General features: G+C 37.7%; 1 protein-coding gene across 6 annotated transcripts in view; it reads left to right on the top strand.

Moving 5' to 3' along the window:
* The window catches only part of SPATA7 (spermatogenesis associated 7), a 43,387-nt gene extending 28,689 nt beyond the window's left edge, over positions 1 to 14,698 (top strand). For 4 of the 6 annotated variants that reach the window (XM_065063734.1, XM_065063731.1, XM_005506199.3 and 1 more), the window contains 7 exons: positions 6,375 to 6,847; positions 7,945 to 8,011; positions 9,605 to 9,675; positions 10,579 to 10,632; positions 12,059 to 12,136; positions 13,465 to 13,522; positions 13,864 to 14,698. In XM_065063734.1, the coding sequence (XP_064919806.1) occupies positions 6,375 to 6,847; positions 7,945 to 8,011; positions 9,605 to 9,675; positions 10,579 to 10,632; positions 12,059 to 12,136; positions 13,465 to 13,522; positions 13,864 to 14,346 (1,284 nt within the window). In that variant the 3' untranslated portion in view covers positions 14,347 to 14,698. The remainder of the gene's footprint in view (positions 1 to 6,374; positions 6,848 to 7,944; positions 8,012 to 9,604; positions 9,676 to 10,578; positions 10,633 to 12,058; positions 12,137 to 13,464; positions 13,523 to 13,863) is intronic. The other 2 variants (XM_065063733.1, XM_065063732.1) reach the window with 1 other exon arrangement.
* The last annotated feature ends 519 nt before the right edge of the window (positions 14,699 to 15,217 follow it).

Below are 15,217 nucleotides of genomic sequence, written 5' to 3'. Positions count from 1 at the left end.
CCAGTGGTGGAAAGCTATATCCTAGTGAAATCCCTAGATTTTTCATTTTTATTTTTTTGTACAAAGCTGATTTGGGTTTTTAAAACTTCATCTGAGTCATTCAGTGGGTCAAACTGCATGAAGATCAATATGATTTATCACTGAAGCTAAAAGGTCCGAATTGAGCTGGCATTGAGTAAAATCTCTGATTTGAGCAAGGCTTGGTATGTCTTATCCCATGTGCAGATAATCCTGTTAATAGGCATTTCTGGCTGCTAAAGAAATTTTTTAAAGAAATTAATGCCACAAGTCAGTTGGGGGAAGGCTGCTCCACAGAAGTGTACATTTTCTCTTTCAACCATTTTAAGTATAGTTGTCATTATCTTGACATTTCAAGATCCATTTCAGCCTGATTCTTGAGACCTTTTTGATTTCTTAGGAATGACAGTTATGATGATCTGCTTGTGCATGTGAAACAGAGATTAGGAAACACCATTAACTGTTTCTAGTCTCTTGTTAATTTTGTATGCAGCATACATGTGTAGCTATGGGAGTTGCCTACTCAAGTGCTTTATATTTAAAGATTTATTATACTGTTATATTAACAGTCTGAAGATGTATTGTGCTTGAATTAGTTCTGTCAGAATGAGAGATGTGACTGAGGAAAGCAGAACAACTGTCTGAGCATCAAAGAAAGATGTTTTCATCAGGAATGTTCAGTACAGATTTCCTTTCAGGGTTCATAGAGACAATCACCTCTCATGCTGGTTGTTTGAATTAGTACATTTGCAAATGCACATTCAGGAGTACCCTGTATGAATAACATCACAGTATTTGATGAAAGTAGGAATGTACCACATTATACAACTGACTGTCACACACACAAAAGCAAAGAATGTAACAGGAACAGAGTTTTGAATGAGAAAAATGGCTATCATTAATGCCAGTTGCAAACTGATTATATTTGTACAGGTCTTATTTCTTCACGCATTTGTGAATTTTCTCTTGCTTTTCTCAATTTTTAACTAATTATCAAAATATGTATTGAAATGAACAGGTGAGATACAAGGGGGTTATGAGGGCAGCTTGTCGCTTACTACAGGAGACCTTTGCGTAAGCAGCACAGAGCAGGTGCTCAGCCCGGTTACAACAAGGTTAAAGTGGCTGTCTCAAGTTAAAAGAATCAGACACTCCTTTATTACGAAATTGGAGCTTCTGTATCTTGCCAGTGCAGTTCATAAAATGTCTCTATGATTTCATTTTATGACGGTAGATGGCTATTCTATTGGAAGACCTTTTCATACAAGAAGAAGTTAATTTCAAGACTTAAGTTCATCTTGGTGTAACTTCAGTGACCCCAGTGAGAAGTGCCTTTGGACCTCTTATGTAAAAATAGATTTAACAAGTTTTCTTTTCGAAGCTTGTATTTTATAAGGCAGCTGGTACCTCAGTGGCTTTTGAGTTGAGAAACTAAACTTCTTTTAGAAAGTAAGAGTAACTTAGAATTTGAGATTCTTTATGTTGCTTCTCTTGCACATCAGATGACAGCCTTATGCTTTGATCTGTTTTTACTGAATTTTCTCTTACACAGAGAACATGAACATTCAGGAGTCCTCTCCATACAAGCTTAGTGCAAGTATTATAATATTCCATTTACCACAGTTTTTGACTAACAAAATTGAAGCATAAATATGTAATTTATGAAACTTTTTCAAGGGGGTTATTATTGCTGAAATATATCAGTGAGTAAATTTATATGTTTCAAAACAAATTACAGTTGGTTGAATGAATAGACTATATTGGTAAAAAAGGTAGGTGTCAAGACTCTTGACAGCTCATGATGGTGCTAATGTCCAAAGCCATGGTACCTCTGTGGAATAGGTTTTTTTTTAACTGTATGAAGGATAGAGCTAAAAGTCTTCCAATCAGTGTATTACTGCATATTTGTAGGCATGTTTTGGTCTTTTTGATTTTTTTTTTTTTTCCCCCCAGCTGAGCATCTGATGTTTTTATACATACAGGTCAGAGAAGGACATGAACATACCTGCTTGCAGTTTGTTGCCTATACCAACACAGGTGTACAAATAATTTTCTGAAAGCTTAGTGACAAATGGAAGACAAACAGCATTCTCTGACACTCCTTCAAGTATTTTTTGAAGTCATCAATGTAGTTCCATGTTCCTAATATTGTTTTTTTGTGTATCCGAAGGCTGAACTGCCCACCTGTTTGGGCAGTAAAGGTTTATCTTAGGATAAGGGCTTCCAAAGACGTTCTTCTTCCTCAGTACTTGAATGGATACGTCTGAAGACTGATACAAATACAGCTTTGGTTTGCAGTTCTTCTATCTAGACACTATGTTAACTACGTGGTCAGTTCTACTTATGATATTCATTTTAGGAGAAAAAAAGAACTGCCCTAAGCTTACTCATAAATAAGGAATTCTTAAATTTAGGATATTGTGGTGTTTACGCTGCACGTTTGTCTTGTTCTGGGATCAATTCAACAGATTCCAATGAACAGAACATGCGTTTTTCATGAAGTGTACTTGTGTAATCGGCTAGTATCACTGAGTATTTTTTTACTTATTATTTTGTATATTGCAGAGAAGCAGTCATAGTATGTTCACAAATGCTTCTACAATCTGATTTATATTGCAGCTCCATGAATTGTTGTAAACCATGAGAGTAAAAAGTATACAAGAAGAATTAAGCTGTTTATAATACATACTGAAGGGTATGGAATTAGCTTTTCAAAACAGCTATGTAGGTAGATTCTGAAACTTTCCAGTCTTGTCTGTTTTCTCTAGTGCTGAGCTACCACTGCAACTACTTTATATGCAAACAATCACACTGGTAAGCCTTGTTACATGGCTTGCTAACACAGGCATTTTTTTTGCCATTGTTACTACATGTTATCAGTTCAGCATTTAATTATGCTGTAGTAGTAAAATAAAGTGGACTCACATGAGACACCATCAAGAAGGGCTTATTTTGGCTTAGCTAACAGAAAAAAAACCCTCTTTGCATGAGGAATCAGCAACTATAAATGTTGTGAGGTACTGGCATACTATAGGTAGGTCTTACTGATTTGAGAGAAAAATTTTGTGTGGAATCGTTGTGAAGGAAATATATGGTGTAATAGCAGTGTGTTCTGTGACTTAACACTGATGGTAAACTATCTGCAAATGTACAAGGATTTCCAAGTCTGTTGGTTTGGGTTTTTTTTTGTTTGGTTTGGGCTTTTTTGGCTTGGTTTGGGTTTTTTTTGTTGTTGGTTGGTTGTTTGGTTTTTGTTTGTTTTTTAAATTTCCTACCCCACCTTCCCCAGTTGGAGAATCCTAAAGTCTCACAAGTATTAATAATCTTGCGGAATTCCCACAGGTACTTTCTTTCACAGCTGATTTTGCTGCTTTTGTTAGCATTCAGTCCACTGTGAGTGGTAGGGAAAATCCAACATCCAGCCTTCAATTCACATCTTAATCATCTGATTATTTTAAAAAAGCTAAAGTGTTCTTGAGGATTTTCTCCAGATTTATGTTGTGCTTAGGCAATGAAGCGCCACTGGAAATCCACTGAATCCATGCTTCAGCTTCTCAAAATAATTTCCACGGGGATAAATTAAAAGATCAAGATGGGCAGCTTGGTGAATCTGGATGTTTTCAGCTGGCAGTTCAGGCATTATGTCATAAACAAATGCCTATCGCAGCATTTGTTTGAGTCATATCATACTGGATCTGCTCTTTCTCAGGCTTTCCATAAGGCAGCTGTTCCTTCAGTGACTTCAGTCATGTGTCTACTTAATAGTTTTTTTTCTGGTTTGATAAAAGCATAATAAAGAGATGAAAGGAACATATATATAAATCCCTTTCTTTCTCCCCTTTTTCACTGCAGAGCTTTGTGACCTGCACAGGTCTCTCTTTATCTTCCTGTTATTTGTTCAGATGGTGGAGCTACATCAACAAGTTAATCTGTGTTAGCCTATCTGAACCTAAACTTCAAGTTTGTTAAAAGTCTGGTCCCTATTTGGCCTCAGATATTGAATTTTCTTCTTAGGTGTTTCCTCCAGTAAACAGGAACACTAAAATTATTGTTTTAAAAAGTCTGAGTAGTTAGTTAAAAATGAACTGAATTAATTTGGGTTTGTTAGCCCTTGATTTTTAATTGGGTTTTCTCAGATGCCGTTTTACTTTGTTATTTTTGCCTTGTATTGTACTGATTCCACAGTGTGGCAGTGAGATTTTCCAGAATGACACTGTCCTCAGCTTGTGTCCCTCGGTGCTGCAGGACCTCGGTGCAGGCAGCGTCTCTGGGAGGTGTACACACTGTGTGAGTCACCTCTTCTCCATCACACCATTCTGTGTAACAGAAGTGAATTGCATAAATCGCTATACATGTGGATGAAATAAATTCGTTTTTACAAAACTATGGTTGCTTTTAGGCTTCTGGTTTAATCTTTTAAATCTGCAATATTGCTGTCCTTAGAGATCGTAGAACGTTGTACAAACCTTGCGTTGACTGACAGAACATTCAGTGGATGGCTGTACCCCAGATAGGAAAAGAATATACAACAGCTGTCTTGCTAAGATGCTTCCTATCTTTTCAGACACATTGTAAAGCGTGTTCACTAGTGCACGTACCCTGTCCATGTATTTATGCTTTGAACTTGCAAACTTTTCAAAATTCTCTCTAGACCAGAAATAAAATTTCTTTCTATTGAATTGTTCTTTCTCAAAAAAAAACCTTAAAATGTCACTTAGATTTAGTTGTGTTTCTATCTTGTCTTTGTCACAATGTCATAATATAGTTCAGGAGTAATGTTGAATTTTTAAGTGGTTGGGGTTTTTTGGTGTTTTTTGGATGGTTGGTTGTTTTTGGTTTTGGGTTTGTTTTTTTTTTTTTTTCAGAAAGCAGAAAAAATAGCATGGTCTTTCCAAAGAATTCATTCTAGTTGTCTTCCTCTGTATTAACCACTCTTAATATTTGTTGCATTGCTTCATTTACCTGACTTTGACTCAAGACTTAAAAATAATGTTACAGATCTCTAATGAAAAGGAAGAGCTGCATAGAGGAGCTTTTGCTCTAAGGTTTCCCATTTGTTTTGGTTGTCCTCCACATCAGTGAGGTTTATTGGTTAGATCCTATACCAAATAGATGGTTACTGTAAACTGTAGCTAGGTGTTCTTACTAAGTAAATTTGACACACCTGGACTTCAACATGCATATAAAATAGACTTTGTGAGGCATGAGTTAGCTGACCATAATTTTAGTCTGAACCACACACTGCCTACATCTTACCTTAGCCACACAACCACGTACCACTGATTTGTCTCTTAGTTTTTTGTCTAACTAGTAGCCTTTTAACTGCATCCTCTTAAAGTAACGTTAAATATAAGTTTGCTTATGAGAACTGAAGTACATTTTTAAATACCATTTCTCTACCATCACCTGTAATCTAGTATATCTGTTCATAAACTCAGCACGTTGTTATCTGTCCTGTTTAACTGCAGTAAGCTAACTACTTGCACTATTGGCTTTCTGTGGTGTTAGAGGCAAAGTTCCACAGCTGCCTATGTACCTGCTGGGTTCAGAAACCCAAAGGAGAAGAGGATAGAAACCCGACTGTGTCTGCTGGAGAACATTAGGATTGTTTGTATTGTCAAAGCAATTAGGACATTTCTCATGGAGCAAGATGCCATTACACAAGGTATCATCCTGTGTTTGTACAGCCCTACCAGACATGTGCATCTCCCACCTGCAGGAAGAAAAAGGTCATACAGGGAATAAACTGTTAGTTACAGTTTTCTTATTCTGTGTCCCAAACCACATTACAGTATTTTCCATGTTGATCTAAGTTGAATCAGTGGGCAATGCCCCTTAGAGAATATAAAGATAGCCGGTGTGTGATACACTTCAACGCTAATAGGGTTTGGAGAGAGAGGAAACAACTCCACGCTTGAAGAGAACATACTATGAACTAGCCAGTAGGATAATTACAGAGAATTTCTCCTTTACCTTGCCCAGGTGGTATGAACAGAGCATACCCAGCTAAAGTAATTGGCTTCAATGCAATGATTCTGTGACTTTTAAAAATGTGTTGAGCCTCTGGACTAAAATGATTGAAACTCCTGGTTTGATACATCCATCAATATTCCGTGACAAAGCACCAATGTTTTGCCACTGAAGTAAACCATTTTCTTATTACTCTTTTATTTCCAATTACTAGGTTTTGAAACATTTTAGCACTAGGGCTGCTCTGAAATAAGTTTGATTTTACAAAATGGAAAGTTTTTACATAGAAAATACCTCCAGGTTGGTAACAGTAACAGCTGGAAGTGCCACCTTGAGCAAAACTCGTGACTTGCAAAGCAATCGAATCTTGTTTTATTTTTTTCTAGAGTTTCATGGAAGCAGAAGACAAAGACGATCTCTTCCACCGTGCTCAGCGGGCACAGTACCTATCGAGAGCACTGTCTCCTTATGGGGAGCATGGCTTGCTTCACTCCAGTCCAATAAAATACACCAGAAAAGGTTCTCGGAATGCATCTAACGCATCCAACTCAAGTGTCAGTACATCAAGTACACCAAGAAAACGTTCTGGATTTTCATCCAGTGGTTCCACTGATAGTTTTGTGAGCATTAGTCAATCCCAGAGATGTCACGGAAGCAACTCCAAAGTACACAGTGGGGATCTTCTAGACAGGCACACTGAATTTTTTACTCATAGCCGAAAACCTTTTACTCCACGCACCTTAATATCAGATGCTAAATCCTCCCTGTCAGAATACAGGTATTACACTCCTGCTCGAAAGAAAAAGAAAAATCCCTACAAGCAGCGTGTGGAAGCTCAAACACAGACTGATATGATCAGGTACGGAGATTAAAGCTTTATTTTCAAACTGTGGAATTTAGATGTCATCATAACAGCATCTTCATAAAAGCAACATGTTTCGCTCTCATTTACATTTGTATAAAATCAGAGTAATTCTGAAATTATTCTAGATCTGCCCAGGCATAAGCTAGAATAGAATGTGATTTTTCAGTGGCACATTTTGTCATCATCTCTCTTGGGAGACTGGTTTCATCTAAACAGATTGGATACAAAGTGCCACTAAATCCAAACTGTGAGATCTCACATGTGCTGGGGATAGTCGCTCCCTCTCTTATTTCTTTGCTCTCTCTAGTGTATAGTTGTGCTTTCTGTCTTCTAAATAATTAATCTCTATAAGCATGCAGGTAGTTCCCTACTGTTCCCTCGGTAGTATCATACTTTCCCATTCATTAATTAATACATCATGCAAAGGTTTGTTTTCCTTTTTCAATTCTCAAATACAGCTCTTCATTGTCTTTTTATAATTTTAATTTAAATGTCTTCAGATATACCCTACATGAAATATACAGAATTACTGTCCTTCTCTTGCATTGAACTCCTTCTAAGCAAATTAAACAGTTTTGATTCAGTTTTGTTTTTACTGATATTAGCTCATCATGAGAAATCTTTTCTCATTTGTGAGAAAAGTGCCTCAGTGCCTGCATGTCTAACTCTGGTTTTGTCCTAGAACAAAGTGGGTATTTCATAAGACAGGAATTATGATAGGATAGCTTTGGTTCTGTATTGCAACCATGGATTTTCTGGTGGTGGATCATATATTTTCCTGGTGTACTTTTAAGGTAGAGGATCATCTCCATTCTGTATTTTGAATAGATTCGTATTCCCCTTTGAATATACAACCAAATAATGGATTTGGATCACCTCTCTATGACTATTTTCAGCCTTCAAAATGAACTATAACTTAGTTTTATTATGTGAATGGAAGACTGGTAGAAATTTTCTAAACTGTCCAAGACATTTTAGTACTAGGTCTTGTTCAGATTGATTGGAAGTTTCCACAGTGGCACTGGTATTTTCATCCTGCATATTTCCAAAGTAGCCTTCTTGGAAATCTAATACCTGTCTAAATTTTTTAGCTTTCCATCTGCAGACAAAGCACCTGAGATAAAAGCTGTGACTGAACAACAGAAGATCACCTTGAAGGTAATACAGTCATCATCTATCAATCATCTGCTACTCTTAGCACATCCTTCACTGTCATTTTGGAGTATATACTTCATCTCTGCCACAGTAGCATACAGCTGATTTAAGGTTCATTTTCTTTATTGTCATGAAATGAATTGGTTTTGTAGAGGAGAGAGAGTTTCTGAAGAATGAGTGGAAACAATAAGAAAGATTACTTTGGCATGTGGAGAGATCTTAGGATATTAGAATTTTTTTTTCCCAACTTTTTTTATAAGTGCACTATCACTTAAATATCTGTGAAAGACATAGATAATTGGTGCATTACTTTTCAGCAGCAGCTCTCTCTTTTTCAAGGATTTTTTTTTTTCTTCATTTTTATATTGGCTAACATATTCCAAAAAGCCCTTAACAGAAAAATTGAAACCGAGGTGTCTCTTCCTCTGAGGAAGCACCCAAACCAGCAAGTGCTGAAGTTTTCCTTGATACTGCTTACTCTCTGTCTTGCTGAATGTATCAGGAATGGTTTAATGAAAACGACTTCAAACTCTACTATCTCTCAGTATTTTTTGTCATAGTCTCAGAAATGTTTACATCCATCATTTTGATTTGAATTGCAAAGTATTTCTGACAGTTGAACTTATTTTTTTTGGTTGCTTTGTCTTTCAGAAATTGCCTTAGGGTGGGGTGGTTTAAGATTATTAAATTTTAAAGATTAAGTAAAATACAAGCATCCTTGGGAGGTGGAGGGAAGCAGGCATAAGAGCTGAAATCTTTGTACTAATAATTGCCTGGAAGAGTTTGAACAGAAGTTAGGATCTTACTTTGTGCTTTATCTTGTAGCTGCTATACAGACAAGTCCTTAAACAACTCACCCTGTAAAACATAAGTGAAGTATTGAATACCTGTGGACTTTGTTCCTGAAAAAAGGCTACAGGGTCAGATTCTTCATCTCTCTTGCTTAATAAGGCAAATAATTATGCTTTAGTCATTAGAGAGTGGTGAGAGACAATGGGTATTTCTAGCTTTACTGAAAATAGGAGAGAGGTCTCCTGAATTAATATGGATCTGCAGCTGACCTCATTAAGAAAAGGTTAAATGATTTATTCAGAAGGTTTCATTCCAGTTCCATTGAAGAAAAACTGATTTCATTTCAAAACTTTCATCTCTGACTTTTTATTTGGCTGTTGTGAAAGTGCCAGCAGTGAGTCAGGTAGCTTTACAGTGGCCCTTTCAGAGCATTGTCATTTAAAATGCAGGTAGTCAGGGACTTCACCTTCCATCAGTTTTGTGCAAGCAGCTCAAGACATGTGACTTAAGAGTGCTGGTTCCTGGTTTTGCATACCAAATTTTACTCTTGCTGGTGACACCAATTCCCTCTGGCTTTTAGAGATTCAATCTTTGACACTCTTGTCAGAGGAGGAATGTTCCACAGCTCCTGTTGCCCCTGACTAAAATTTTGGATGTCAAAGCTGATGACCCTTTCCTGCTACGTGTCTCGAAGACATAAATTTTTTAGGTCTACTACATCACAGGTAGTTATTAGGTTCATTTTAAGGACAAAATATGCTGTGTATTTGCACTGATAATAAATGTCTTATCTCTGTGTTGTAGGCTGAAGATAGAAGATACACTGTGGATGAGCCTGTGAGAGGCACAGCTGCTTTTCCATACTCCTTCCTAAGGTGCCTGATTTACAGCAGGAATGAATATATGAAACATTCCTTCTTGCTTTCTATACATCTGCTTCTTAGGCCATAAGTCTTCACTACTTATAAGTCTCTTCTCACAAGACTCTTGTTTGTTTGGGCTTTTTAGATCAACGTCATTTCCCAACTTCAAAATTCATTAATTACTTATGATAAAGTTCCACTGGGAAGCCAGTTAAGAAAGAGAGTTCTGAAATATATGAATATTTTTGTCAGGGGTGAGAGCGATGACACGTTAATACAGCTGTTAGTTCTGTACATCCAAGCATACATCTGAGCTTACAGACTATACATTTCTCATACCATACTAGAACTAAATACTGGATTGGTATTCCAATTGTTATTTCCTTTCAGGGAAAGAGGTCTCGAGACATCCAGCCTTTTGAATCCATGATCTGCAAGAATTGCAGACCAGAGGCATTCCCCACATCTTTTTCTGAAAATGCAACACTGAGATTCAGAATATTGTCTACAACACAAGAACAGGGCTGGAAATCAGGCCAGAACCCAAGGGCTCCCAGCTGATTCTCCTCATTGTTGACCTGATTTGCTCTCTGGCCTTTTCATACGAAGGCATTTTTAACTGAGGAGAAAATGTTACTCTGAGTAAAAAAAAAAGCACTTATGGCAGGTGGAGAGGTCTGTACGGCGTCTGAAGAACACTGAGGCCTTCTGAGGTGTGAGAGCGCTGCATCTGCCCAGGTGTTGTAATACTCTTGAACCACAGTCTTTGAGGCTTCAATGTAAGCAGTGGATTTTGCTGCTGGGGCAGAGTTTAGGGATGTTCTGGTGGGTTTTTTTCCAAGTGAGATGCAAGGTAGTGGAAAGGGTTTTTGGAATGTTGCTCTCTTCCCTATCCTCTGATTTTCTTCTCATTAGAGAGACATCGTTGTGTTCTCAGCCGCCTTCAGCAAGGAGGACTATAGATTATGAGTAAGTATGCTTAGACCACTTTTCTGATAGTTTGCAACGTTAAACTAGAAACTCATCCTCAAAACTGAATTTGAAACAGTAAATATGGACTGAGAATAAACTGGTGTTCACAATTTCCAGTAGAATTGACATGGCTGTGAATTGTTCGATAAAAATTTCTACGTGACTCTAAAAATGAAGAAAATTCAGTATAACTTTGGAAGAAAGATAGACTTTTCTTCTTGTCCAGTGGCTATACTTGAAACATTTCCAGTTCTTTTTTGGTCTGTGATCTCTGAAGCAATTGTTGGCAAGACAATGTATCAAGTTGAAGAGCATTCTTACCACGCTTCTGCTCTGAAATTTGAGGAGAATTAGAAGAGGTTTGTGTTATATTCAGAAACACTGCCAATGCTTTATTGTGGGACCTTGGGAAAGTCATTTAATTCTTTGGGCTTTAGGACAGGCTTGTTCTTGCCTAACTTTAAGGATGTAATATATAGGTATCAGCTATAGATACCTTTCTTGACTATAGAGGGAACCAAAATTACAATCTTCAGGCTGGATGACAAATTTTACATAATGAAAGCCATGCAAGATGTATCCCATTTTTTATTTTCCGTTTATTAGGACTGGAGGATGATGTGATTGGATTGGATATTTTGGGATACTTTGGATGACTGGATACTTTGGGATACTTAAAAAGATGCTATGAAAGAGAAATAGCACTGGAATCTTTTATCTGAGGGGTTTTTTTCTTGCTTTTTTCCAAGCAGAACTCCAAACTTTCCAAACTCTTGGAGAGTCTCACATTTAGAGAAATTGGCATCAAAAAGGCTTTAAGAGGTATTAAAACAGAGAGAAATTTGTTCAAAGAGCCGAAAGCCACATCTCACACTAACAAGGGATTTTGTACATCAGAAAGTTGATGTTTGAAAGGAGTAAAGGCTGTCAAATAACCACATTTATTTTTCTGAACTTCCATTGAGGACTAGCAGTTTTCAGCTGCCGTCAGATTGTCTAGAAGCTCCTTTGGAAGCCTTTACTCAGAGCATCAAACTGCAATTTTACACTTTCTTCCCAGTCAGCACTCAGTCTTCTTGAGTGCCAGGCAGGTTCTGAACGCTTTCCAGGATGTGCTGATTTCCTCACTCAGGATCTCTGTGCTAATTTATACCACAACAAAAAGTTCACATAAACACAAAGCACCATGGCGACCTTTCTAACAGTCTGACATGTTACACGGGGGGTTTTATTATTATTCAAATTGAAGGAAAGGCTTAGTTGGTCATGACGGAATTACCTTTTGGAAAAATAGCAGCTGCAGCCAAGAACTATACAATCTTTTTAATGACATTTCCCATAAAGGTAATTGGACCTACTGTATTGCATAATATGTGTCTCTATTTTATAACATGTATCACTGGGTTTTCTTTTCTCCCCGCAGAGAAGAAGAGCTTTTATATTTAGCTTTCATTGAAGATGTAACAAATGAAATTCTTACCCTTGGGCTATTTTCAAACAGGTAGGTTACAGTTGGTTTCAAATTGGTAATGCTGTGTCAGAAGCATGTGAACTCTGTGAGAAAGGGAAATAGTGTTTGGTAATAATTGCTTTGCCTTTAAGAATATATAGATACACAGATAGCTCTTGCTTTTGTTTTACTTCCTTTTCTCTTTTCGCTTTATGTAAGAAAGGAGAACTAGGAAACACCTGTTGGTCATCTGCTTTGATCTGTTCCTATGTACCGTGAGATAAAGCCTCTCTTAGAAACTGACCTGGAAGCCTGGGTGGAGCGATGCTAAGACGTAATCATTTTACACTGCAATATCTGTTCTGCTAAATAAACCAAGTTACTGACCTTTTATACAACAGATCCTCCGTCTCCCTTCTGCCCTTGTTCCTGTTCCAGCATTAACTCAATCTTCAACATGGGTTGTCTGGATTACATACTGTTTCAGATAAAGGTTCACCAGTTGCTAAATCAGATTTTTTTTCAATAATTAAACAATAACTTCTGATTCAATTCAAGTATTTCAGTAATAGTCCCAAACTGTTTTCCATACAAGTTCATTCTGATAAAGAAATCTTCATTTATAGCAAAACAAAACAAAAACTGCAGTATTTCTGATACAGAATTTTAATCCATTTCTGTAACTCAATCTTCAAGACAGTCGAATTCCAGCATAATGCACTGGTCTTCCTCTGTGCTGATAATGTTTCCAGCTCTTTTTCTATTCTGTGCAGTCACTTTTTTTTCTTTTTTTTTCATGTCAAGGCCAGAAATGAGAAATTTCACGAGCAGTCTTCCTCTGGTTATTTTCTACAAGAATGGGGTCTTGCATTAAAACCCTGCTTGTACTTGTTTTTTTAATAATTTCTCATATAAGCTAGATTAAGTTCACTTGACCTTCTGAAGGTCTGGGCTAGTGACCATATACTGTAGCTGTCACAGAACACTTCCTCTGTGCAGCAAGTTTTTTCCTCATCCAGCTTAAGGAATGGAAAAGAGCTCTTGGGACTGAGGCCTTGTCTCTGAATTTTTTTCTGGAGCTGGATTTAATTCTTTCCCTTTATTTCCACTTGTGTATATCAGCCACTATGGTGCACCTGAGAGATGGTTGGTTTCTACAAATCGTCCCATGGTCACCATCTGCTGCCCAATGCCAGCTCTGCCCACTGAGCACATGGCCGGCAGGACACCGGCCTCTTTGTGACACAGCGTAACTAAAACAATCTGAGAGGTCCCGCTCAGCTAAGAAATAGAAAAAAACCCTAAAGTTGTTAATTTATGTAGATTGGTTAAAAGATTTCTTTTTTTCCCTGTTAAATCTTTTAATTGTTCCTTTGTAGAGTTCTGGAACAACTGTTTGAGTGTCATATACAAGAAAATAAGAACCGTTTGGATGAGGTAGGTGCTGCCCCTATAATATTTTCCCTATCAGCGATGTTTCCAAAGTAGGGTGGAAATGCACTGATATATTTGCGAGTGCAGCCAACCAGAGTGCTCAGTGGGGAGCATTTCTCACTGTAAATGAGACTTGCAGACTCCTGATCTACTGCAATCCATGAGTCATGGGCACAGTCAACAAAAAAACATTACAATAGCAAGTGAGTTTGGTGAAACTTGCTGTATCATTTACTCAGGTGATCGTAAGCAGCCTCTCTTATGTCAGAACTAAGCCGTGAGTTCTGGGCAGGCGGGGCTGTGGGGCTGGAGAAGCGTCACCTCTTTCTCCCTTCACCCCCCAGAGCAAAATGCGGCACTTGCTGGATGTGCTGAAAGCAGATCTTGGCTACAGTGGCCCAGAGCAAAGCTGTGTGGACTGGGAAGCCTGCGACTCGCTGGATCTGCAGGAGTTTGATGCGATGGAAGAGCTCGAGTTTACCAGTGACAGTCGGAGGCAAAGAAAAGCTACAAGAAGCGAAGAATTCTTTGAGACTGTGGACTTACTGTTAAAGGAACCAAATGAATGTGAATCACCAGTATGTGGGGTAAGTTCAAAGGAGACACAAAGCAAGGGTGACTTTTCAGAAGATGCTGCTGAAATGATAGATGCTGGGACAGAATTGCACACTGTTGTGAAATCTGAAGAAGACCCAGATGCTTCACCCTCATGTGAGGCAACTTTAAACGTGATTACTTGTGACGGTGATTTGGAAGCCAACAGGGAACTTGATGATCTGGAGGAAAACTTTGCAGAGGCCCTTCAGATCTCACATGATGACTCATAATAGCCAAAATTTAGCTGATAAATAGGGATGGAGCTATTTGTGTGGAGAACTGCCGTTTGTTAAATAGTAGTAAATTATTTGTTTCAGTTTATTTCTGTTTAAACACTGCTAAAAAAGTCTCTCTAGTAGGGTACTATTAATTGAGCATTAATTAATCTCCGCAGTAATGTCAACTGTAAAGGGTAAAGTTTCAATTATCAAAAAATTTTGTATATTTTTGGCTATAATTGTATAACTCAGAACTCACTTTTGAGCATATTAAAATAGATGTATATTTTCAGAAAGTTGTAATAGTAAGTTATAAAATATTTATTGTTTTTTATTTATAATAAATAAGTTCATTGGCGACACATTGCTAGTGCAGTTGTGGTACTGCTAGAAAGATCCAGGATTTTTGTAGTCTGCAAGAATTTGGCTTATCCACATCAGAGATGGAACTCTGTCCATCCTGGAAGAGGGCACTATTTTTTTTCCTCTCTTAGTGTTCAGTCTCTTGTTTGATGTTAAATGCCATGAAAACCTGAAGTTTTTATAATCCACATTTTTCCTCTTAAAAAACCTGTCCTGAAAAGGACATTTATCTCCAGCTACTACATATGGCAGCTCTCGTTTATTTGGTTTTATACACAGCTCTTGAGCTGTTTGATCCTGGTTGTCTGTGATTCAGCTGATTCTTCGGGAACACGAAGACTATAATGATGTTCAAACTGCACAACACTAGAATACGTGGTTCGGTTTCCTGCATTTATGACAACCTTGGCATAGCTTTGAGCTTTGGCTTTGGAAAAAGATTGGGTTGGTTACTGATTGGCAACTAGGACTATCTAGCAGAAGAAACACATCAGGTGTCTCGTACAGCAAATGGAGAAAA

This window comes from Columba livia, chromosome 5 (assembly GCF_036013475.1).
Source record: "Columba livia isolate bColLiv1 breed racing homer chromosome 5, bColLiv1.pat.W.v2, whole genome shotgun sequence".
Lineage (NCBI taxonomy): Eukaryota > Metazoa > Chordata > Aves > Columbiformes > Columbidae > Columba > Columba livia.
This window is presented reverse-complemented; position numbering and strand designations above follow the sequence as displayed.